Source organism: Ovis aries, chromosome 20 (assembly GCF_016772045.2).
Source record: "Ovis aries strain OAR_USU_Benz2616 breed Rambouillet chromosome 20, ARS-UI_Ramb_v3.0, whole genome shotgun sequence".
Classification (NCBI taxonomy): domain Eukaryota; kingdom Metazoa; phylum Chordata; class Mammalia; order Artiodactyla; family Bovidae; genus Ovis; species Ovis aries.
Window position 1 is genome coordinate 15,010,254 of NC_056073.1, and position 25,545 is coordinate 15,035,798.

At 47.4% G+C, this 25,545-nt stretch overlaps 2 protein-coding genes across 12 annotated transcripts; one reads left to right on the forward strand and one right to left on the reverse strand.

The window, feature by feature from the left end:
• The first annotated feature begins 3,530 nt into the window (after positions 1-3,530).
• On the forward strand, positions 3,531-17,311 carry APOBEC2 (apolipoprotein B mRNA editing enzyme catalytic subunit 2). Its single transcript, XM_004018800.6, has 3 exons — positions 3,531-3,805; positions 13,401-13,964; positions 16,919-17,311. Exons 1-2 carry the CDS (start codon positions 3,675-3,677, stop codon positions 13,942-13,944), a joined length of 675 nt encoding a protein of 224 aa, XP_004018849.1. The 5' UTR covers positions 3,531-3,674; the 3' UTR covers positions 13,945-13,964; positions 16,919-17,311.
• On the reverse strand, positions 16,130-25,392 carry OARD1 (O-acyl-ADP-ribose deacylase 1). 11 transcript variants are annotated; one of them, XM_027959113.3, is made up of 6 exons: positions 25,172-25,392; positions 24,266-24,345; positions 23,781-23,925; positions 22,677-22,735; positions 21,576-21,688; positions 16,130-20,080 (listed from the first exon to the last, which is right to left on the reverse strand). In XM_027959113.3, exons 2-6 carry the CDS (start codon positions 24,302-24,304, stop codon positions 19,978-19,980), a joined length of 459 nt encoding a protein of 152 aa, XP_027814914.1. In that variant the 5' UTR covers positions 24,305-24,345; positions 25,172-25,392; the 3' UTR covers positions 16,130-19,977. The 11 variants fall into 11 exon arrangements, with proteins under 11 accessions (XP_027814914.1, XP_060259605.1, XP_011956009.1 ...); XM_060403622.1 differs by having other exon boundaries at positions 24,215-24,345; XM_012100619.5 differs by lacking the exon at positions 25,172-25,392 and adding an exon at positions 24,987-25,128.
• Between the last annotated feature and the right edge of the window lie 153 nt (positions 25,393-25,545).

The window sequence follows — 25,545 nt, forward strand, 5'->3', positions numbered from 1 at the left end:
ACTACAGGTCTTTGGGAGCGGCCCTGATTCCACATTTTCATCCCTTTGGGCATCCTGGAATACGAGCAATAACTCAGCCTTTGTCACGGGCGGGGACACTGAGGACCATCCAGAGATGCTAAGTGATTTGGCCAACATCATCACACAGTGAATCGAGATCTGAGATGGGGATATAAACATGGATCTTTCCTCCCCCCCCCCCCCAGTCTAGGACATACATGCGTGCGTGCGTGTGTGCTAAGTCGTGTCCCACTCTTTGCAACCCTATGGCTGCAGCCTGCCAGGTTCCTCTGTCTGTGGGATTCTCCAGGCAAGAATGCTGGAGTGGCTTGCCATGCTCTCCTCCAGGGGATCTTCCCAACCCAGGGATTGAACCTATGTCTCTTAGGCCTCCTGTATTGACAGGCAGGTTCTTTACCACTGCTGCCAGCTGGAAAGCCCCTAGGGCATACACTACAGCCAAAATGTAAGATGATAGCTCATCAGTTGGTAAAGAATCCACCTGCAATGCATGAGGCCCCAGTTCAATTCTTGGGTCGGGAAGATCCTCTAGAAAAGGGATAGGCTACCCTCTCCAGTATTCTTGGGCTTTCCTTTTGGCTCAGCTAGTAAAGAATCCGCCTGCAGTGTGGGAGACCTGGGTTCAATCCCTGCGTTGGGAAGATCCCCTGGAGAAGGGAAAGGCTACCCACTCCAGTATTCTGGCCTGGAGAATTCATGAACTATACAGTCCATGGGGTCTCAAAGAGTCAGACACGACTGAGTGACTTTTACTTTCACCCTCAGGAAGGAAGCCTTTCCCACAAGGGAACAGCGAGCTGAAAGGATCCCTCTCCCCACCTTCCCCACTGCAAGACAGTTTACTCTTCCTTAGTCCAGTAGCTGCAGCCAGAAGTGGGAGATAATGCTTTAGAGATGTATCGATCAGAGCTAGCTGGGCGCGGCCCTGGAAATAAGAACATAAGCTCAGAAGACCTGGACTTAAATCCTCATGTGATCTTATACAAATCACCTTTCTGAGCTACAGGGCTCTAACCTGCAAAATGAAGACAATAATATATACTCTGTGAGACAGGCATGAGGATCAAATGTGATAATGAAAGCCTGAGTGCCCGAATGCCCCCCAAAGCTATTGAGACTGGGAGCTGCTCCTGATGGGGCAGCACCTCATTCATGTCCATATTCTTGGTGTTTACTCCAGGAGTGTCTGGCTCTTAGAAGCCCTCAATAATTGCTGATCAAATAAAAGGACGAAGTGATCTCTTTGCATTTAAATGTTGGTTGTTTGTGCGATGCTAATTATAATAATAATGTGTGTTTGTTATTTATCAGCTATCACTGCCTTTTCTCTGAGGACACAGTCACCACTACCACTATCCTGTGCCTTACATCCCCTGGAAAAAATGCCTGAAAAAAAAAATGAATAACTTCTGGATAAGAATGCCAGAATTAGCAACAAGCCTAATAAGGAAAGTGACCATATAGTCTCGGTACTGGGGCACTTTGGGAGTGACTGGGGAGCCAGTACCAATTATACCTGGACAACAGATATAAACTATGACAGATCAAAATGCTTGGGCATCTTACTCATAGGGTGCCATGCTGCCCAGAACTCTCTGGAGGAGAGAGCCCCAGATCCTCCCAACCAGGCTGACTCCTATCCTCTACTTAGACCATGGAAAGGGTCCCCTACCTTCTCATCACCACCCCCCACTAGCTCTGGGAGCTATGTTCAGACGAGTTCCCCAACATTCTTAGGTTCCTCATTTTCAGCCTCTTGGTGACTCTGACCCCCACCTTCTGTTGCCCTGAGAGTGTTTGCCCTGCCCTAGACACAAAAACCCATGGCCCCAGCTCAGCATGCACCAGGCGAAGAACAAAATTCACCCAGCGCCCCCAACACTGCTCCAGCTCAGGGGCTGCTCCAGGGGCCCCCGTCATCTTTCCTTCATTTCAATAGGCTTCTAGCCAGTGCTTCTGCTTCTGCTCTTTCTCACCTTTGCTCTGTTCTCAACAAAGCTGCCTGGGTGAGCCTACAAATATCTGTCAGACCACGTGACTCATCTGGTCAAAGACAGTGTCTTCCTATCTCACTCAGAGAAAAAGCCAAGGTCCTTAGAACAGCCCCTAAGGCCCCCGCGTACTTGCTCAGTCGCTAAGTCGTAGCTGACTCTTTGTGACCCCATGGACTGCAGTACACCAGGCTTCCCTGTCCTACACTATCTCCTGGAGCTTGCTCAAATTCGTGCCCATTGAGTCGGTGATGCCAGCCTACTTAGCCTTTGTTTATCTCTCTGGCCTCACCCCCTAAGACTCCCAAGCCACACAAATGTCCCTACTCGGTCCTGAAACAAACCAGGAATGCTCCCACCTTAGGACCTTTGCACCTGCTCTTCTGCTCCTTGGAACACTTCCCCCTTAGATATCCCTAGAATTATTTCCCTCGGCTTTTTCAGATCTTTTCTCAATTATTTCCTTTTCAAAGTTCTTCTCTGGCCACCCTGCAAAAAAAAAAGTGTCACTCTGTCCCCCTTCTCTGCCTTTCCTTCCTAGCACTACCAAACAGACCATGTATATGACTTACCCTGCATATTTTCCAACCCCCTCAAGCTGCATGAGGGCAAGGATTTTCATTTGTTCTGTTCTTTGCCGTGCCCAAGTAACTGAATCAGCCCTTGGCATTTAATAGATGCTCAATAAATACTTATTAAAAAAAAATAAAGGACCAAATGAGAGGGAACACACACACACAGCAGGTGAATGTTTGGCCTCAGGAACAAAAAGTCCTCACTTTAATCCTGGCCCTGCCGCTTTGGGGCTGATGACCCCAAACAGGGGCCTTAACATTTCTGTGTAAAATGGGGATAATCCACATGCCCTCCCAGGATGGTTGAGAGCATTAAGTCCGATTTCACACAGAAAACACTGAAGTCACTGCCTGGCCTATTTCCAAAACTCTAAGCTTAGTCAATGGCAATATAGTTACTTCTGGAGGCTGCCAGTGGATGTGGTGTTGCGCTAGGCATCATTATAGGCAAATCAGCGTGCACTCCCTTTGAGTAACAGCTCACAGTGTCTTCCCCATCGGCAGTACTTATCCCCCTCACCCCATCTCAGGACCCTCCTTCCCTGAACCCAAGTCCCCCCAGTCAGGCTGGCCTGGGTCCCTTTCAACACAATCCTTGTCCCACTTAAACCTCTGAGAGAACTCCCCTCCAAAAACTCACCCACCCTAGGTCCCTTCCGCAATCTCCCCAGGCGAGCTGGGTGGGGGAGAAAAAATAAAAACAGGGAGGAAGAGAAAGAGAATGTGAAGACCTGTGTTACCCGGTGCAGGGGGCAGGGGTGCAGGCCAAGCCATCCCCACCTGCCAGCTTCCTGTCTCTGCTTCTGATAAATAGGGGACACCGATGGCCAGATTTTCCATTCCCCCCATCCCCGCACCCGCCGTCACTCAATTAAAAAAAGATAGAGAGAAGCTGGGGGAGGGGCCTCTGGCTATAAAGTCTGCGGGGCCAGGGGCTGAGTGCACTCGCCTGGCCTGCCCCATCCTTTCCCCGTCACCCCAGGCAGATTTAGCTGCTGACAGCTGCTTGGGACTCTGCCGCCAGGCCTTGGCCCAGACCCGCCGCCTCTCCCCTTTTTCTCATTGACTCCAGAGCCTCAGCCCCTCCATGGCTCAGAAAGAAGAGGCCGCGGCGGCCGCGGAGCCTGCCTCCCAGAATGGCGAGGACGCGGAGAACCTAGAGGACCCCGAGAAGCTGAAGGAGCTGATTGAGCTGCCGCCCTTCGAGATCGTCACCGGGTGAGAGCTGGGCGTGGGCTGGGTTCCTCCTCCCTGGCACGAAGCAGGCGGGACAGGCTGGTGGGCTTAGGATGGTAATCGTAGGGGTCAGGGTCACCGCGCCGCAGGCGGGAGAGCACCCGGGTGTGCAGCGCGTGGGAAGCAGCAGCAACTCCCTCTGGGCCTCTCAGAGTGACACCTCCGATCAGCGGAGGTAGGGGCAACTCTGGGGAATCGAGGACCCTGAGAAGGAAACCAGCCCTGGGGCTTCCTGGTGTTGGGGTGTCACCTGCCTCTCTGGGTAAAAGCAGTTTAGTCCCGGGCAATTGGGTGAGATCATGGGATACCGCCAGCACGTTTCAGAACGGTCCCAGAGAACCTCCTCCTTCAACTTCTGTCCCTGCTTCTGAGTGGGCCTCTCCTCTACCCATATGTCTTCCTCTCTTTCTTTAGAGCTTCTCCCTGAAGCAGAAGAGCCTAAGCTAGGAAAGACAGATCCATCCTTTCCCAAGCTAGAGTGAGACGCAGTCCGTTTTTCTTGCTGCTTCATCTCGGAATCTCCCCAGGGGCAGAGATTCGCATCCGCCCCCAGGGAAAAAGAGAGGGTACAGGCCAGGGCTGGAGCTTCTGGGCGGAGGAGGTGTTCCTTCGCCCTCCACCGCAGCCTGGAGGGAGCAGGACCTACAGCAGAGAATGCTGAGGCTCCAAAGAGGGTCCCCCTGCCTTGTCTAGATGATGGCACCTCCAGGAATAAAGCAAGGCAGTCGTCCTCCTCTTCTCTCCATGTCCTTCTGGCAGAAGATTCTGCTAAATTCCTAAACAAAGAATAAGAAGGGAATTTGTGGTTATTGTTGTTGTTTAGTCATTAAGTCATGTCCAAGTCTTTGTGACCCCATGGACTGTAGCCCACCAGGCTCCTCTGTTCATGGGATTTTCCCAGCAAGAATACTGGAGTGGGTTGCCATTTCCTCCCCCAGGGGATCTTCCTGATCCAGGGACTGAGTATGTGGGGGCATAAGGATTCCTTCTTGGGAGTCTCCAGCAATGCCCACAGGCAGAGGAGGGGCCGCAGGAAGAGAAATTGCAGGGAAAATGGAGGCATGATGCCTTCAAGGGCAGAAGGAACCCTGGGAGGTGATTGGGACTTGCTGGCTGAAGCTGGGCAAGTGTTTTTCCAGTCCTGGCCTGGCTGCAATTTTTTCATTTGCAACCTTAGGAAGTAGTGCTGCTTGATTCCCAAGTTCCCTTCCGGCTGAGACATTTTCCGGTTTCTAAGAGAACCTGAGGGAAATGTATCCTAGTTCCTGAGGCAAGGCTTCAGGGAAGAGCCCCTGAACTTGCACTTGTCCGTGGCCAACCGAGTAATGTCACCCCCATCCCAGGATTAAAGGAGCCACAGGGCACAGATTAATATAGACACAGGGAGGGCCTAGGGCCGCCAGGCCGGGAGTGTCCTCCATTCCAGTGGCTTTTTATGGAAAGAGATCCTTTTTCTAACAGCTAAGTGTGCTGGCCCATGCTGGCCTTGGTCTCTCACACACACGCACACACGGAGACACACCCACTCTGTGCTGTGTTGTAATCTCCCCAGCACACGGGCAGGGTCAGTTTGGAAGAGAGTTAAAGTATGTTTGCTGAGTTGAACATGCTTTGGGGGCTCAGGGTGGTGGATTTTGAAAGATTAAATCCTCTGATATTACAGACACGTGTCCGGGGGTTTATGATGCCGGCACACTTACACACACCTGAGTTCATTCCAGCCTCACCGTGAGGCTGAGAGAGGAGCTGTACCACCACACTACAGCTGGAGAAACAGGGAGGTCCAGCCATGCTCCTGGACCACAGAACCAGTAAGAGGCATGCTTTCTGACTCCAGCCTAGCGTCCTTTTCACTGGTCTCCCAAACAGAGCTCCCACCTGTCTCCATCCTCCAGGTGGTGAGGTGCAAAGTCTTCCCTAAGCCAAGGCTCCCCAGTGAGGCACAGGAGGGCCACTTTCACGACGCTCTGAGAGCAGTTCAGGAGGGAGGTGGAGCCCTTCATATTTCCCGGCCTCAAGGAACAGCTGTGGAGATCTGTCTCCTGGGCCCCTGCGGGTAAACAGACAACTTAAAATAGCCCCAAGGTGCGGCTGTCTGTGAGGGGACAGGCGGAGGGAAAGCTCTCCTCTGCTCGGCTCTCCAGGTGTCCTGGCATCAAAGGGCCAGCAGAGCCTGGCCTTCCCGGGGGAGGGTCTCATCACACTACTCCTCCGAACAGGGCCCCAGACTAGAACAGCAGATGGCTTTTGAGCAAACAGTCTGAGGGCAGGGGCACTACCAGGTATGAATAAGGAGAAACGTGCCCACTTGTGATTCTGGTGTGAATAGGGCACTCGGGATAGAAACCATGGGATTCCCGGGTGGTCCAGGAGTTAGGGCTGGGCACTTTCCCTCTCGAGGGCCTGGGTTTAATCCATGGTCAGGGAACTAAGATCCTATAGGCTGCATGACTCGGTCAGAAAAAAAAAAGCAGACTTTAGAACATTAAAAATGACGTGATAGAAAATGCTAGCAAAAGGTCTATAGCAGCAGTGGTGTGCCCAGGCCTGTTCCTGCCTCAGCTGAGGGCCCATCGGGTGCACCTCTTACCACATCTGTGTTCACTGACTTCCTGTTCGTTTCTTGAAATCTCCACAGCAGGTGTGTGTACAGGAAAGCAGCAAATGTTAGAAATCAAGGCTTTACAAAAAAAAAAAAAAAGCACTGAGAGAGAGAACCCTCTGAATAGGAATGGAAGGGCAGAGGAGGGATGTGCTTAAAAGGGGAAGACTTGAGGCCCAAAGAAGGCACCATCCTTCAGTACCAGATTTAAGTTTTCAAAAGTCGGCTGTTGTCCAAAGAGAGGTGAGATTACTCAGTCTGTCTTCTGGATGAGGAAACCAAGTCTCAGAGGGAGAGAGAATTAGCCCAAAGCTAGTGGGTGACGTCAGGTTTCCCAGGTGGCACTAATGGTAAAGAACCTGCCTTCCCATGCAGGAGATTCGAGAGACTTGGGTTCGATCCCTGGGTTGGGAAGATCCCCTGGAGGAGGGCATGTCAACCCACGCCAGTGTTCTTGCCTGGAGAATCCCCATGGACTGAGGAGCCTGGAGGGCTACGGTTTATAGGGTCGCAAAGAGTCGGACAGACAGTGACTAAGAACGCGTGCGTGAAGTGGATGGAGTAGGATGTGAATCCCAAGACTGGCTGACTCCAAATCACCACACCACCTCCAGAAAAAGCCATAAAGAGACATCTTTTATGCAAATTCAACAAAAAATTTCTGAAAAGCAGTCATTTATTCACTGCCCGTTTTCCCCAGAAGTATTTTATCTCCATGAGGACAAGGACTCTGCCTTTTAGGTGTTTTGTCCCCAGTACCAAGAGTGGCATCCAGCTCCTGACTGGTGCTCAATAATTATTTGTTGAATAAATGAGTGAACTCATGATTGAGTGCCTATTGTGTGGAAGGCTCTCTGTCAGACATTCGGGTAGGGAATTAATGAGGCGAGGGCTACTTTTTGTAACTTTTTATTTTATATTGGAGGGCTTCCCCTGTGGCTCAGATGATAAAGAATCTGCCTTCAATGCAGGAGACGCAGGTTCAACCCCTGAGTCAGGAAGATCCCCCTGGAGAAGGGAATGGCAACCCACTCTAGTATTCTTGCCTGGAGAATTCCATGGACAGAGGAGCCTGGTGGGCTACAGTCCATGGGATTGTAAAGAGTCGGACACGACTGAATGACTGTCACCTCACAGCTGATTAGCAATGTTGTGATAGTTTCAGGTGGACAGCAAAGGGACTCAGCCACACATACACAGGTATCCATGGTCCCTCAACCCCCTCCCATCCAGGCTGCCCCGTAACACTGAGCAGAGTTCCCTGCGCTATACTGTAGGTCCTTGTTGATTACCCATTTTAAATATAGCAGTGTGTACACATCGACCCCAAACTCCCTAACCATCAGGGGGAGCTTCTTGAGGGGAGAAGTTCCGGATATATTATTAATATATATACAAAGATCCAACAGCACTAGGCTCACAAAAGAATTCCTCTGGTTCTCTTTTGCTTCTGAACTCAGCTTGCTTGAGGGAAGCTCTGGGGCACCTGAATGGGTAGGTTCCCCATCCCTCCATCCCAGCTGCAGCTCTGCCTGGCAGCAGCGCTTGCTGTGTGTTTGTCTTTATCTCTAGTTATGTTGTGTATGATTTTACATGAAGCTGAACCTGCTATCAAAGGGGTTATTCTGGAACAGAGATAAATGGCACAGGCAGTGAGTCTCCTTTCAACCACTTCTTTAGCCACCCGTAGCTTACTCCACCCACGTGAGGAGAGAGAGGAGAAGCAGGGTTCAGAGAGGCTGGGCCAGGAGTTCAATGCCACTATTAATGCTCGCCCCTCACCTGGACTCCTGAGCAGACTGTGAAGAGCTTGTTTCATAAAGGATAGAAGACGGTCACGGACTCTGGTCTCCTCTGAGGGTCAGGGGAAGGTTGAAGCATATGTGCAGGATGGCATTCCTCGGAGAAACGGTGGGCCCAAGAAAAAGGGCGGGCCCAGGGCTTGCAGAATCCCATCCAGAACTGCCAGTCAGGAGCCAGCAGCCCATCAAACACCTTCGTAGCTCCAGGAAGTCTGGCTGTTAGAACTCTGTTTCCTCCTTCTGACAATGCCCACTCTGTAGCATCCACTTCGAAAAGTGGTCTGAGAAAGGGGAAAGGAAACTCAGATTGGCAATTCTGCCTCTTTCAAGTAGGTCATGAAAAGGTCTAGTGAGCAAAGTGGAAATGAGTCATCACTCAGTTACCTGTCAGTAGGTTTTCTGCTCCATGGATTATTTGGGGGGGGCGAATGTCTAATCTCAGACGAGCTTCCACTGCCCTCCAAGTTGCTTGCCTTCACTGTCTAGATTTATGCTTAGGAAATGCAAATGTTTTTTAATGTAAAAGTGAGGGGGAAAATAAATAAATAAATAAATAAATAAATAAATAAATATATATATACATATAAAACACTGAGTCACATCTCTTCTCCCTCCATCAAGCAGACAGTTGTCCCTCTTTTTTCTAGATATAAGGATTCTTGGTTTCCAGCCTAGAGAACTGCAATGTCCAGAAACCCAGGTCTAAGGAGATGAAGTGTGAATGGCCTTGTTTGCAGAAAGTATGAGGAAATGGTTCCTAAGGAGGTGCTGAAGTTGGCAGGAGGGAGTAGGAGTTATGCTGTTAGTTTCTGTGCTTGAAGAAGGGACTAGGTCCAGGTGAAGAAATCTATCATCAGCATCTGTCTCCTGGCCACCACTCCAACATACACTCACACACACACACACACACACACACTCACACTTCAGCAGGAAAATATCTGCTGGGGTTGAGAGCAAAGAGCATATGTAAATATGGTACTGGAGCATGTCATGCTACTAGAAAATGAAAGATGTGTGTGATCATCTACAAAGTCACCGTCACTATTTCTGTCTTTCCACTAGTGGGCATAATGTTATTTAGTCGCTCTGTCATGTCCAACTCTTTTGCGACCTCATGGACTGTAGCCTGCCAAGCTCCTCTGTCCATTGGGTTTCCCAAGCAAGAATACTGGAGTGGGTTGCCATTTCCTTCTCCAGGGGATCTTCCCGACCCAGGGATCGAACCCATGTCTCCTTCATTGGCAGGTGGATTCTTTACTACTGAGCCACCAGGGAAGCCGAGTGGGCATAATAGTGTTGACTTACTTTGTGATTCTAGAACATAACCCAAGACGACCACATGGGCTAGCTCTCTGGAGAAATTTCAGACCAACTCTGTTCTCCTGGTGGCCCTCCAGGACCTGGCTGTTTCAGTCTGAAAAGCCCAAAGAACCTCATTCAACCTGTATGCTCCTTCTAGAAAAACCAGGAATTTCACTGAGAAGCCAAGCAGGCTGTCTCTGAGCCAACCCCAAGAAAGACTGGGAGCCGAGACCTTCCCTGACTTTCCTTTGCCCCTTGAATGCACTTCCCTTTCTGAGGTAACGGGTCCAGAAAGCCCTGCTGAGGGACAGGGCAGACCATGAGGCTGCTGGCCCCAGGGGTCAGAAACCAATATTTACGGAGAGGTGAACCTTCTTCCTCTCCACTGGCCTTCCCATTTCTCAGGGTCCTTTCCTCTTGCCTAAAGAAGAGGACAGACTGAGAGAAGCATCAGTTGTAGACCAGCCAGCCAGCATGCAACCTCACACTGGGCCACACGTCTTCTTGGTTGGGCTGTACTTGGCAAAGTTGGAGCAATACTTTTCAGTTTCTGAAAGGAAACCTGAGGGACCACATAGGAAGCTACTGTTGAAGCCCCCAAGCCAACCAAGTAGCTATGAATCCTTCCAGAACCTTTACCTGCAAATCCATCCTACAGGTGGCTCTGGATTGGACCTGGGGATGGTTGGGAGGGTAGGGGTGGGATTGGGGGTGGTCTGGCACTGATTAGAGAGGGGGAAAAAAAAGGTTTCAGCAAGAAGTGTAGGCTCCGTGCTTCTCAGGAGGAAAAAAAGCCACTCTAGGAAGTGAAAGGATCATTTAACAACTGGCTGAGTTGAGGAGTGGTCTTCTGGGGTGAGTTTAACGGGGGAGAGACTAGTGTAAGTGACTTCCCAGCAGGGACTGAAAGAGGAGAGGGGAATCATCAGGCCATCCTTTCTCCCCAAATGTTAAGTAAATAATAAACACATTCAACCAGGGACAGAGGGACTTAAGAGAGCTAAAGATAGTACCCGAAGGAATCCCAGGGCTGGGGCCCCAAACACATCCATCTCCACAGTGGAAACCTAACCTGACAGCAAGGGACATGGAAACCTGGGTGGGGAATTGGTGATGGGGGTGGGGACAACTGCAGGGAAACAGCTCACATCTACTCAGCTCTTTGGCACCTGCTACTTATCACTAAGAAGCCAAGGCCCTGGGATACCAGGGATCCCCCTAAAGCCCAGGGAGTTGGGTGACCTCTCTGGGGGGAGGGAAGGGGTGTAGGGAAGAAAGAGCAGAGCTACTAGTTGGGGATCCTCTGGGGGCAACCACAGAGATCACATTGTTTAAAGCTTTTTTGTTTTATTTTTGTCTGCACTGGGTCTTCATCGATGCATGTGGGCTTTCTCTAGTTGCAGCAAGCGGGGGCTTCTCCTTTCGGAGGCTTCTCTTGTTGTGGAGCACAGGCTCTAGGGAGCAGGGCACAGTAGTCGCATTATGAGGGCTTAGTTGCTCCTCAGCATGTGGAATCTTCCCGGAGCAGGGATTGAACCCATGTCCTCTGCATTGGCAGGCTGATTCTTAACTGGTAGACCCCCAGGGAAATCCAAGATTACATTTTTAAAAAGAAAACATTCAGCCTCTCCAGCTGGTACTCATCCCCTCCTCTCCTTCTGACCTTTTCAGTCTCTCTTCTTACAGGCTCTTCATTCTCCTTGGCCTTCAGCTCAGTTCAGTTCAGTCGCTCAGTCATGTCCAACTCTTTGTGACCCCATGAATCACAGCACGCCGGGCCTCCATGTCCATTACCAACTCCCAGAGTTCACCCAAACTCATATCCATCACGGAGAAGGCAATGGCAACCCACTTCAGTACTCTTGCCTGGAAAACCCCATGGACGGAGGAGCCTGGTAGGCTGCAGTCCATGGGGTCACTAGGTCGGACACGACTGAGCAACTTCACTTTCACTTTTCACTTTCATGCATTGGAGAAGGAAATGGCAACTCACTCCAGTGTTCTTGCCTGGAGAATCCCAGGGACGGGGGAGCCTGGTGGGCTGCCATCTATGGGTCACACAGAGTCGGACACGATTGAAGCGACTTAGCAGCAGCAGCAGTAGCAGCATGTCCATCAAGTTGGTGATGCCATCCAGCCATCTCATCCTCTGTCGTCCCCTTCTCCTCCTGCTCCCAATCCCTCCCAGCATCAGGGTCTTTTCCAATGAGTCAACTTTTCGCATGAGGTGGACAAAGTATTGGAGGAGTTTCAGCTTCAGCATCAGTCCTTCCAATGAACACCCAGGACTGATCTCCTTTAGGATGGACTGGTTGGATCTCCTTGCAGTCCAAGGGACTCTCAAGAGTCTTATCCAACACCACAGTTCAAAAGCATCAATCCTTTGGCCCTCAGCTTTCTTTATGGTCCAACTCTCACATCCATACATGACCACTGGAAAAACCATAGCCTTGACTAGACAGACCTTTGTTGGCAAAGTAACATCTCTGCTTTTGAATATGCTGTCTAGGTTGGTCATAACTTTCCTTCCAAGGAGTAAGCGTCTTTTAATTTCATGGCTGCAGTCACATCTGGCCTTCAAACCCGCACAAATCTTCCCTATTTTAGAAAAACATGCACATACAAACAAGACGATCTTCAGCTCTGATGCTGCTTCTTTAGCTTCTCTCCTTTTTTTATTACCAAACTTTTTGAAACACCCGGCCTTTTTCTGCTGCTTTCATCTGCTAATCATCCACTTCCCCTGGAAGCCACTGGACATATTCCTCACCAAGTCTGGTGCCCTAAGACACCAAGTGGGCTTCCCAAATTTCAGACTTTTCCCCAGCTTCACTGTCTCTGCCTAAAGTCACCCCCCGTAACTCTTCCATGTACCTCAGTTTCATTATACTTTTCTTTCCTTGGAAACCTGTAACAATTCTCTATTGACTCCTGAATCAAGGCTAAACTTTAAGAAACTTCATCATGGGTCCTTACTCCACCTTGTCACTGTCAGCAGGCTTCTACTGTTCTCAGCTGTCTTACTCACATCTTTGCTTTCCAGCTAGAATCTCGCTGGTAAGACTATAAGCATCTAAAGGACAGAGGCTATCTTTTATGGTTTTGAAATGTGTCAATACTACACAAGTTAATTCATATCAAAGTACCCTGAGGTAGCCTAGCCTCAAAAATAAACCTTCTTGGACACTTACATGACAACCATTCTTTCGCCTGAGGGAAAAGATGACATGAGAAAGTCCTTGGGAGAGCCTGGACTGCACGTTTTAGGCCACATCTTACCTAAGCTGCAATATCTGTGAGTGACAAGGAGAGATTATGCAAGTGTGAAATATTCTGCACAATCATTGCCTTGCTCTGTCATGAGAATTTTTACATGCTTGCTACTTTGTAATACTATTTGGACCCTGCTTTTCAAACCTGGCTACTTATTTGAATCACCTGGAGCATTTTTTTTTTTTTAACACTGATGCCCAGGCCTCCTCCAAATGTTCTGATTTATTGGTGTGGGGCACCAGCACAGACATCTGTAGCTCCTCCAGCAGATTCTAGTGCACAGTCAGGTTAAAGAGTCACTGATCTAGAAATCTGAGCATGTGCTGTGTGTTGGGAGTGAAGGAGTGTTTGGAGATCTGCGCTAACGTGGCGTCCAGGATATACACCTCACTCCACACTCTCTTCTCCTTCAGATACACCATTTGAATTCCCTCGTCCCTTTGTCACCACCGTTAGCATATAGGCAAGGCCTGTTTCAGTAGAATGAATCTGTCCCCGGGGGAGTTGATCTTGGAAAGCCACCTACTCCAGGCAAGTCCTAGCACAAGAACTCATCACCCACTCTCCTTCCCTGTGCGTTTGTCTCCTTGACCCATAGGGAGCGACTGCCTGCCCACTACTTTAAGTTTCAGTTCCGGAACGTGGAGTACAGCTCCGGCAGGAACAAGACCTTCCTCTGCTATGTGGTGGAAGCACAGAGCAAGGGAGGCCAAGTGCAGGCCTCTCGAGGGTATCTGGAGGACGAGCATGCCGCTGCCCACGCCGAGGAAGCCTTCTTCAACAGCATCATGCCGACCTTCGACCCCGCCCTGCGCTACCTGGTCACCTGGTACGTGTCCTCCAGCCCCTGCGCGGCCTGCGCGGACCGCATCGTCAAGACCCTCAACAAGACCAAGAACCTGCGCCTGCTCATCCTGGTGGGGCGGCTGTTCATGTGGGAGGAGCCCGAGGTCCAGGCAGCTCTCAGGAAGCTGAAGGAGGCCGGCTGCAGACTTCGCATCATGAAGCCCCAGGACTTCGAGTACATCTGGCAGAATTTCGTGGAGCAAGAAGAGGGTGAATCCAAGGCCTTTGAGCCCTGGGAGGACATTCAGGAGAACTTCCTGTACTATGAGGAGAAGTTGGCGGACATCCTGAAGTAGGCAGCTAGGTTCAGCCTCACGTGAGTCTGTTCACTGTCAACTTGGGTAGGTCAGGTGGAATGAGTGGTCTCTTTGATTTTCCTTCAAAAGGATTTCATCTTTTTTTTTTTTTTTTTTTTCCTGGTTGGTGGTAATAACATTCTTAGATCCTGCCTTTTCTCTTTCCTCTAAATTCCTCTCCCTAAATCCTTTCTCTCCTACCCTTTTATATCAAACTGACTTTCTCCATAACTTAGAGTGCTAAAGGGTGATAGAAATCCAAAAGCTTTGATGAGACTGAATAACTAAGATGAGGATGGTACAAGGGCCTGTTGCGCACGTGTGGGGGGTGTGTGTGTATACACACGCACACATGCTCAATTGCTTGGTCATGTCCAAATCTTTGCGGCCCCATGGACTGTAGCCTGTCAGGCTCCTCTGTGCATGAAATTTTCAGCTAAGAATACTGGGGCCGATTGCCATTGCCTATTCCAGGGGATCTTTCCAACACAGGGCTCGAGCCCTCGACGACTCTTGCATCTCCTGCATTCGGCAGGTGGATTCTTTACACCAGCTGGGACGCCCGCAAGGACCTGTTACTGAACAGCAAAGATATTTCAGTCCTCTACCAAGTCCCCATGTCCACCTGTCCAAACTTATAAACTCTAGGCACCTTCTAGACACTCTGCCCCCACCCCATTTGCAATCTTACCATTCTATTTTTCCTTTAATGCTGGTTTTTCATTCCTACAGGGGCATTTTTTCCCCCCATTTTTGGTACTTTTGAATGTCCTTGAATGAATTTGTACTCAACTCTTTGTGAAGAGAAAGGAGGCAGAGAAACTCATGTTTTCAAACAAATGGTTCTGCTTTGAGGGAGACCAGGAATTGCTGTGTGAACATACAATGCAAGAACACTTCTCTTACGTTGAGAAGACCTCAGCAGGACTTGCAGAAAAACGATGAATTCAGGAACGGAGATAATAAAGCAGCAAGTTCTGCTATAAAGGAACGTTTAAAGGGTTAAAAAGATGTGTGCAAATTAGGCAACAGCTGAGAAGTGGCCTCCTAACAGGTATCAAGATGGGATAGGAGAACTGGAAGTAAAGATTAGCTACTTAAGCAAATAATTAGGACACAATTAAGGCCAATTCGACCTCTTGCTGAGGGTAAATTAGACTGTTTCAGAGAAACAGGCCAATTGCCCTCAGGAAAAGAGGGTACAGGATCTCCTACTGTCTCCTTTTGAATTTGGTCTGATCTAGTTTGCTCCCACAGAAGTGGTATGTATGACTAAGTCCCTTTACAAGACCTGAGTTACTGATCAAAAATTTCCCTTATCAGAAAAAGGGTCTTCACACCCTCATCCAGCTTTAATTCTGGACACCTCACAGATTAATACCCACTCCAGTGTTCTTGCCTGGAGAATCCCAGAGACGGCGGAGCCTGGTGGGCTGCCGTCTATGGGGTCACACAGAGTCGGACACGACTGAAGTGACTTAGCAGCAGCAGCACAGATTAATAAAACATGAAAGCAGCTTGCTTCCATGGAGATAGTGCCTCTCAGTCTTAATAAAGAGATGTTGCTTCATGGACGTGTTCTGGAAACATCAATGTTCCAGAGCCTGATGTTGGCAGGTCTATGCACACAGGGTGTTGGATCATTCTCTAGCTGAGCATTCACCAATCCATGAAGTCACAGTTCTCAGCCATTTCTTACAAAAAAGCAGGACTCATTCACTGAGTTCAGTGAGACCAGGGTCAGATAGTACCATGTGATACCTTGCTCACCTAAAATAAAACACCACTCAAGAGTGGTGGTAATAATACAAAGATTTCTAAAGGTGACCTCTGAAAATACAAAAATTCCTTGAGGATTTTATTAGTGTAGGGACTAGCAATCATAATTATAAACCCTACATAAATTCTGTAGAATGATGACAGGCAGCCTAATTTTAACTCTAGTATACTTTCTTCTTAAACATCTTGTAGTCACAGGCCACTTCTTTCAGCTGCCAAACTAGCAAGACCTCAGAGATGAGTGTGTCTTACCTATTCAGTCAAATAATTAAATAGCTAAATCTGCTATAAAAATTAAGCATTTCAAGGAGGATTAAAAAGCTTTTAATTTTGGATAATTCAGAGTTGCCTCTTATGCTGATCTAAATCAACATAAACAGATAAATCAGTTTGAGAGAAAGTCCACTTCTAAGTCAAATTATTTTTTAATAAAATATCATTGGACATGTTCCACATTCTAAGCCTCCTTCCATTAGTGTACATAATCGTATTATCTGGACCCATTAACATGCTTCCCTGTACTCTATTTGAGTTGCTCATATTCCTGAAGGGAGAGGTTAAAATGTACCAAGTTTAAAAAAAAAAAAAAATGGCATGAAATCAAGTTGTAATCTAAAAGCCCCAAAGAACTTTGCTTAATTAAAATACTCTCAAGAAATAAGCATTTGTTAAAGAAAATGTGCCTCATATGTCTTCTTCCATCTTTTGAAAAAATGACAGAATAGGATTTAACCGTATAGTTAAAGCCAAGATAACACAGGCTTCCCAGGTGGCTCAGTGGTAAAGAAACCGCCCACCAAGCAGGAGACATGGGTTCAATCCCGGGGTCAGGAAGATCCCCTGGAGAAGGAAATGGCAATCCACTCCAAGATTCTTGCCTGGGAAATCCCATGGACAGAGCAGCCTGGCTGGCTACTCCATGGACTTGCAAAGAGTCAGACACGACTTAGTAACTACACAGCAGCAGCTGCACCATAGTTGAAGCAGATCTCTGCTGGGGCTTTCTCTGTGTGAACCACATCAAAGTATAAATGAAACAAATCCAATCCTGAGTAAAACAGAAATCACAGGTGACTATGGAGAAATTCAGGCATTCACTGAGGAAGGCACAAAGAAACCCTAACTCAAAAAGAAAACTCTTCGTTGTTTGGGGCCAGCAGGGCTCTCAGTAACGTTGCTTTGTTTTCTCACAAAGGTCTGCCTGCTGCCACCGAGACAGCAATGACACGTGGTCATCGGGGACATGCCTGACTCCCTAACACCGCTTGGAGCTGGACAACATTCGACACCAACCAATCCTGCCCAAGGCCCTCTGACAACTCAAAATACACTTATGCTATAAATCACTTAAGCTGTACCTCTCTCTCTAAGGCTGCTCTTGGGAAACAGGAAAGTGAGTTGTGAAGAGACAAACGGCACCAGGCTCCGTGGGACTGAAGGTCCGTATTATTCCCCCAATTGGGCTTATGGCAAAGAGCCTCAGACCCAAAGTCTGAACAGATCTTTGCAACATGTCTAGAAATGCATCTCATGTTACGTTGGGATTTTTTTTTTAAACAGCAACATTAATAAAAGAGGTGGCGTGGTCTTTCTGTGACCAGGTTTTTTAAGGAACTAGAACATTTAGAAATTATAGACAGTGAGCAAATTCCAGAAACAGGAATGTCCCAGGCTATAAGCCAAGCCACATTATATAAAGTAGAGGAAAGGCTTAAACAGAACTTGCCAGGGCTACACAGAATGTACCAACTCCCATGCAGACTTCACCTTTGTCTTAACCTTCAGAAAATAGTCTCAAGATTACTTGCAAATGAGCGTCTTTTCTCTCCTCTGAAAACAAGGAGTATGCCAGAGGATGAAACAAAAGGCACAGGAAACCTGTTCCGGTTCCAATTCCCAATCCATAAGCAATTACCTCCTTGGTTAAAGAGGAAAAGGTGAGAAGTAGGATTTAAATGTTTGGATACACATAATGTAGGGGTGGTCTGTGCGTCATATTTGATGGCAAGGGCAGGATGGTGTCAAAAGTCTCGTTTCTTATAAGGCTTGTCTGAGTCCTATGTGGAAGCAAAATTTCACATGTGAATTTCTGGGTGTTTGCCAAACTAGGTTTCCAGGAATAATGTGCCCATTCTGATTATCAGGTCATGCCTCCTTTCCCCAGGCTTCAAGTGTGATAAGTCATCGGAATTTGACCCCAAGAGTATCTGCAAATGACAGGGCACTTTATCACATCCCTGTGGAATTCCAATTACAGCCGGACCTTCACAAGACTAGGTTTTGTTAACAGAAATGTGAACGAGGCTCATACTCCATGAAACAAATTAACCCTAATCCTAGAAAACCAATGTTTCGACCCAGTGATAAGATTTCTTTGCAGAGCTAAGCAAAATACTTTAATTCTAAGTTTCCCTTTACCATCCCACTCTCCTTTTTAGTTCTGTACATTCTTTCTTCCCTTTCAACCTCACTGTGTGTCTGTGGACAGAAACAAAGCTTCCAGAAAAGCCTTAGTCTAAAAGTTTGACAATGAACTTGCTCCCAGCACTGCCCCTACCCCAACAACATAGAGAACTTGTCTGTTACACATACAGATACGGAAGAAGTCAAATACTTTTTGAAACTGCTGCCTCATATCAGGCTGCCACGCAATAAGAACACAAGTCTCAAGTACAAAGATTACATTTAACCAGTGCTCTCCTGGTGTTTCAACAAGCCCCTTCTAAAATCCAGTTCTTTTTTTACACTTGGGAAAGCAGCAAGTCCTATGACAGACCAAGAATTCATTCTATGAAGAAAATCAATAGGTCTGTCTGATCTCAATACCACAGTAAGAGAAGAGGGTAGAAACAGTCTCGTTTCCCCACACCTCTGATACTGAAAGTGAAGTCGCTCAGTCATGTCCGACTCTTTGCGACCCCGTGGACTGTAGCCCACCAGGCTCCTCTGTCCATGGGATTCTCCAGAAAATACTGGAGTGGGTTTCTATTTCCTTCTCCAGAGGATCGTCCTGACCCCAGAGATCAAACCCAGGTCTCCCGCATTGCAGGCAGACGCTTTAACCTCTGAGCCACCAAGGAAGCCTGATACTGAACCACTGGCTAAAATCCATGAGCCTTATTCTTCCAATATGGAAATCAAGAGTGGACAAAGTGCTGCTCTGAACTTAGAAGGGGACCAATTTACTCTTTTCCATCCCAGCTGGACACACACCAGAATCCTCTGGAGCTCAGAAACACAAAACTGGCCATTCTCCCCCACCCCTAACTACCAAATTAGAATTCTTGTTTAAGAGGGAGTGGACCTTTAAAGAGATGTGTGTGGATTTTGTTGAGAACTGCAGATTCAGTCATTCATTAGTTCACACTAAGAACTTTGCCAGGTGTTTCACATGTTATTCTGTTTTATGACTAAATTCAGACAGGTTTGCTACTAAGTCACTTCAGTCGTGTCCGACTCTGTGCAACCCCATAGACGGCAGCCCACCAGGCTCTGCCGTCCCTGGGATTCTCCAGGCAAGAACACTGGAGTGGGCTGCCATTTCCTTCAGTCACAGAAACTATATGGTGGACAGGAGAGAGGAAGAGTTCACCACAAGGAGATTCTAAAAGCCTGCCTTTCCAATGTTCTTGCCCATTCTGATGTCTTCTCACCTTGCCACTCTTCCTACTGGGCCCTCTGACTCTTCCAAATTAAGTTACAGGTGAATCCTCCGTTAGTCAAGTACAGAACAACACCGACATGTGCGCAGAACCTCACTGGAGCCCCCCCCAAAAAAAGATATTTATTTTTCCATTTTTGTCACCACAAATTCCTTGTAAACATAAAAACCTTGTAATTTAAACAAAAATCAAACCCATAATTCTCTCCTAGGATCAATTTGTGAACAAACGACACAAGATGCAAAATTAACTGAAAACTGACATCCTTCCTGAAATTTCTCTTAAAACAGCAGAGAAAAGCAATGCTGCCACCTAGTGGCAACCCAAACAAATCACATGGCATCCGCAGCAAAATAGGGGTCCTAGGCCCAACATTTGGTCCCTCCCCTTACCTTCCTGAAAAAGAAAAATTCCCAGCAACAAGAAACCCCTCCTTCAGTCCTATTCAATCCTGAGAATACAGCAACCCAGGTCTGGCCTGTGACACAGACTACTTCACAAGAAACGGTCCTCTGCCCATCTTAAGGTCAGTTTGCTCAATCCTGTGGCCCAGGCGATGCAGAAGGTAGACACATCCAAAATGCTCTTCTGTTCAGAGTGTGTACACGGTAATGCTGATGTCTGTTGCCTCAAAGACCTCCTCAATTATAGCGGATACATTTTCCCATTGCAGACGATCAAGACCACATCCAATCCTGAAAAAGACAACATATCTCCACTGGTTGTGACTGAGGAAAAAGCTCCTTCCCTCCTTCCCTAGGCTGCATCCACCCAAAGCCAAAGATAACATCTGGTCTCGCACCTATAGGCAACCACGGTGGGAGTTTAGACGTGACTGCCTGTTGTGAGTCACCTAAGGCTGTTTCCTAGACAGCCCTACCATCCAATAGCTGTCACTTCTCTTCTGCCAAATAAACTACCAATTCCCAGTTACTTCAGGGTACATTTAGAAATGTGTAACTCTGCCGCCAGACAGAAGAACTCAGTTTCTACTAGTGAAAACTAGCCGTGGGTGGATGGGAAAAGGTTGGTATTTTTAAACTGTGTTAGTCACTCAGTCGTGTTTGACTCTTTGTGACCCCATGGACTATAACCTGCCAGGCTCCTCTGTCCATGGGGATTCTCCAGGTAACAATATTGGAGTGGGTTGCCATGCCCTTCTCCAGAGGATCTTCCTGACCTAGGGATCGAACCTGGGTCTCCCACACTGCAGGCAGATTCTTTACCAACTGAGCCACCAGGAAAGCCCATTTTAAAAATACACTTATGATAACAGAATGTTAAGCAAGATAACTGGGAAATGCCAAGCTGATTGTAATTCCAATCTTCCTGACACCCTGGTGAGAAACCTCAATCAGCCCACAAAACTACTACCTGGCAGCTTTCTTCCAAGATGTTACTTTACTGATCCTCAATATCCACAGGGAAAAAAGGCTTAAAATTGATAATTTTTTATTAATGCATTAAGTACCTGAAAAACCTGTGATTAAAAAAAAAAGTTTCTGGTACATAAGTCATGAATATATTACAGACCAGTGCAAGATGAGGGATCAAGTAACCACATTTCTAACTCGGAGCGTGGAATAAACCTGCATGCGTGGTCAGTACTGACTCAGAACTAGTCTGTCAGGAAGAGAAGGGACCCCAAGCCTATTCCTGAAAAGGAAACAGAGAGGGTACTAAACCCCCGACATCAGTCCCCTAAGTTCCCAATATCTAGGGTCTAAGACATTACACCAGCAACATACCCTCTGGCTACTATCCATGCTGAACATAAATAGCATGTAGTTTACAAAGCTGTGACAACCTACAATTTTGTTCACTCAGAATGAACAGGTTTGGGACACCTGGAGTGGCCCAGAGAGAAATCACAATTGCTCAGTCTTGATTCTTGAGCTGTACTAGAGGATGCCGAGAATTCAACAAATAGTGGTGAACAATGGTTCCTCCCTACTAGGCGGGCTGAGGAAGATCTGTTTTAATCATCCTGATTCATTCAGCCTAAGCTAAAAGATGGGCATGCCTTGAGCGAAGATCTGACAACTGGTTTACTGATGATTTTTAAATGTTTTAAAATTTGTCCACCTTTAAGTCTACATTTTGGGTTAAGATAAGCTTTTAAGTCATTTGTCTTTGGGTAAGACAGTAAACCCCACCAATCAAGTCATTTAGGGCCCTGGATTTCCTTGCCTTGGCATGGAAAGGTCGGTGACTCCATTCCTCAGACAATGAGACTTCATAGCCTCTAAACTCTTCCGTAAGTTTTCATAAGTTGGCTTGTGTGAAGCCCTTTTCTTTGTAATCTGAGTATGAAGAACAAATTCAAATTTCCATTAGTCCAAAATGAGAGGCAAAATACGTCATCATGTCCTCCCAACATTGTGATAATTAAAATAAGTATACTTTTATAGACTAGCCTAGATAACACATGTCATATAGTCTCTTCCAGCTAGGCGAGCCCCTGAGGAATATACTGAATAGAGCCAGAGGCCCAGACACGGCCACATCTTTTCTCTTCCTAAGAAACCCAGATTAGTAGGTGTGCCTATTGTCTATTGTTTTTAAGCAAGGTAGGTGAAAGTTCCTGTGCCACTTCCAAGAGATAAGCTACCTACCTGTAACAAGGAAGAACCCATAGCACCTTAAAATTTCCTGTTAGGTTTATTTATTTAGAAACAGCGCTTGCTTTTTATTTCCCTATAAAAGCACAGAAAGAAACTGGTAGCATTCCAAACAAGACTCGTAGTCACCGTAGTCACAGCATCCCCACTTTGTGTGCTACCCAAACCAAGCTTGTAGTGAGTTGGCTCTAAGTCATCCAGCAGCATCACCAAGAAGCTGCACTCCTTCACAGGTCAAAGGCCACTGGGACAGTGGAAGAAATCCACATGGAGGAAGCAAGCAGGAGAGGAGCAGAGTATTACCTGGCACTGCATTTGGTAAGGAAGAATGAGAGAAAAACTCTTTTGAGCAATCCGTCTCTTGAGACTTTATTGTCTCTATTTCACTACGACAATGAAGGAATGAAAGCAAGGGAAGCATCCCTAACTTTCGCACATCATATAACAGGGCTTTGGTAAATATCACAACTTTTTCCCACGGAGTTGGGATGCAGCCGCACGTTTCTAATGCAGGGCACCAAATCGCCACCAGCCCTGGGTCTGAGTGAGCACGAGGCCAGCTTTGGGGCATTTTTGATGGTCTATAAGGACACACTGTGAGCGACACAACGCAGCGCAGCCCATCTGTTTGCTGAGACTTGACGCTCACTGAGAACTGGCCCCGTCTTACCAGGTGATATATGTATCGTCCATCTCTCTTCAGAACAGCCACTTCTCCAGACTTTTTCTCTAAGAAAAACAGTTATTTAATAGTAAAAAAGAAACACCAAAACACTGATCTTCACTCTTAGATTTTTAAAAGATCTTCATAGATCTAAGTCTACTTCAGAAGTAGGATTAATTTTCAACTCTGAAGAACCCTTTGATCCTTATCAGCCTTCCTAAATACCATACACCTTAACTTCCAGTTTTCCTACTGTTTTAGGAAATCACGTTGTTTTCAATCACATTTTCTTCACACTCCATCTTCAATCCTGCTACATTTTCAAATAGCCTTTCTTGTTCTCTTAAAAAATGTTAATGTCTACTGCCTTGAAATGTTTTAGAATGTACAGCATTTTTCACTTGCCAAATGTGTATTTAATAATTTAGTAATTATATTTTTACATACAAACAGCTAATGTGTTAAGCATTATGGGGGAACATAGGTGTATTAACATTAAAAAGTTAATTATTTAACAGTTTCCAGTCAGGAGAACTATGTAGTGTTTTGAAACAAATATAACACAAAGCAGTTAAGAAGTTGCTTTCTTTAGGCTAGGAGCGGAATCACCAGTGGCAACTTGATTCAGTAAGCCTGGACTGTGGTCTAAGCAACTGTTTTCAGAAGCTCCACCTCTGATTCTAGTACACTTTTCTGCTTTACAATCACTGGGAGCAAGCAACAGGAAGTGTTTGTAAGGAAAAGTTCTAAACTCTGAAGCATAAGCACAGTATGGGCAAACAGAGAATCCTGAATGCCAGGCTAAAAACTGTGGATTTTGCTAAGCATGCCAGAGTTATTAAAGGCTTCAGACAAATGGAGTAATATTATTAAGAAAGATTTATGAAATACGGAGAAATTTAAAACTTTTACAAGAACTCAGGTTTCGTGGGCCAACCCAAACTAGAGACCATCTCTGAAGAGGAAAAACTTAATCTGCAGAGTTAAAAGGACTCGGTAGTTAGGAACCCCATCTGTGCATATATATCTTGTTTAAATTATTAAGCTTAAAAGGAGCATCAAAAGATGGTCTGGTCAGGGCATGTGAGTTCAGGTGCTTTCAAAACTCACGTTGATTCAACAGTTCCTGCACTCCTCCAAATTTCTTCTTGAAGAGGACAGCTATCCCAGCGCCCATTCGACAGTCCTCACTGATACAATGCACTAAAGAGTCTGTCTGGGGGCACGCAAATAGGTCTCCTTTCACATAAGTAATCTAAAATGTGCAAAGAGAAAGAAAACTTTTGTTACATATAGAAAAATACTAAGCTACTTCTTTTCCTTTACTGTGCCCACCACCACCACTACCTCTCCCCGCCTCGTCCCTCCTTCATTTAAGAGACAAGTGTTCAGAATTTAATGAGTTATCTAAAGCGAATTAAAGCATGTGCAAAGTAATGAGTGGGCTTGCCTAAGATTGTATCAGCCTTTCTAAAATAAATCAACAGAAGAGGAAAATAAGACAATTCAATTACTAGCTTAATTAAAAATGTGTGTGCTTTGACCTCAATCATTCTGAATTTCGGTTCACCAGTAAGTTAATAGTTGTTACGCACTCGGCTTCCTTCTGAATCTTCATTAGGGCTGCCAGCCATGATACTGGGTCACTATTTCCAGAACTTAAGTGTTTCTTCAGCTATAAAAAGGGAGTAAAAATGCTTAGGCAGCCCAAATATATTACATTCAGACTGCCCTGCCCACCCACGTTCGAACTCTTCCCCCCACCGTTTATCACTGAGTGTGACTTCTCTAGAAAGGAACGCAAAAATCCTCGGGGCAAGGAGAGGAATAATGCCTGGGTTCGGAGGCGGCCGTGACCCGATTGCATTTCGCGCTTTGCAGGAGAGGAAGAAAGGCAGTCCTAAGACCCGCCTCCTCCTTTCCCCGCGCCCGCGCCGAGCAAGGCTGATTTAGGACAGTCTTTTCTCTGAAAGATGCAGGAGTACTTCCCCATTGGGTCTAGCCCAGGGACAAAAAGGTGGGACTTGGCCACAGTCCCGTTAAGTCGCCAACTAGAGAGTGTACCGGTCAGGCGGTGTGTACTGCCAAGGCGCGAGCAGGGGTGAGAGGGAAGGTGGCCCCTTAAGGAAGACTCACCCCCATCTTTTTGCCGGGGGGCGGGGGGCGGGAACTGGGGGAAGAAGTAGAGAGAGGCCTCCCATTCTCCGTCTCCTACCCTAGGGCTGATCAGCCAGGGCGTAGGGCCTGTCCTGGGATCCCGTGGGAGGAAGCGAGGAGGCTTGCTCAAAGACCCAACGTACCGCCGTTACCCTTCACCTGGAAAGGAGTTGGCCGTTACGAGGTCCCGCCCCGCGGGGAAGGGCTCTGGTAGGTGGGTAACAGCGGACGAGCCCACGATGCGAAGCCAATCCCACCACAGCCTTTAATTGCGCGCACCAAAGATGGCCGCCCACCATCCGGGAGCCGGGCGGAAACGGGCCCCTCTAGCTAGCCAGCCGAACCTGCACTCTTTGGTGATGGCCGCCGAACTTCCGGCGGTGAAGCCCGACCGCCGCTGCCGCCCGGGCATGCGTAACGAGACAGCCGAATGCAAGTTCGGTAGAGCGGCGCCTGCGCATTAAGTCCCAAGGGGTGTGTCTCCAGGGGCCGCAAAGAAGAGGGAGGGCAGTTAGCAAAGGAGTTACTTAGCGCCTGCGTGCTGCTAATATTCAAGGCTCTGTTTGAGTGGAAGGGTCTGGCGCGCCTAGAAGACGCCTGCGTATTCCTTCGGCCGGGTGGGAGCCAATCAGGAAAGTGGGCGTGGCTAAGGCATACGCCTGCGCAGTGCTGCTTCTGCGGGGGTGGGGCGAGCCCAGAGCTCGGGGTAGGGGGCGTG

Coding starts and splice junctions, on each gene's coding strand:
- APOBEC2 (XM_004018800.6), top strand. CDS start 3,675: ATGGCTCAGAAAGAAGAGGCCGCGGCGGCCGCGGAGCCTGCCTCCCAG. Junction 3,806..13,400: donor CCCTTCGAGATCGTCACCGG/GTGAGAGCTGGG, acceptor CTTGACCCATAG/GGAGCGACTGCCTGCCCACT.
- OARD1 (XM_042236993.2), bottom strand. CDS start 24,304: ATGGCTGGCAGCCCTAATGAAGATTCAGAAGGAAGCCGA. Junction 23,926..24,265: donor AAGATTCAGAAGGAAGCCGA/GTGCGTAACAAC, acceptor TGCACATTTTAG/ATTACTTATGTGAAAGGAGA. Junction 22,736..23,780: donor GCAGGAACTGTTGAATCAAC/GTGAGTTTTGAA, acceptor TGTTTTTCTTAG/AGAAAAAGTCTGGAGAAGTG.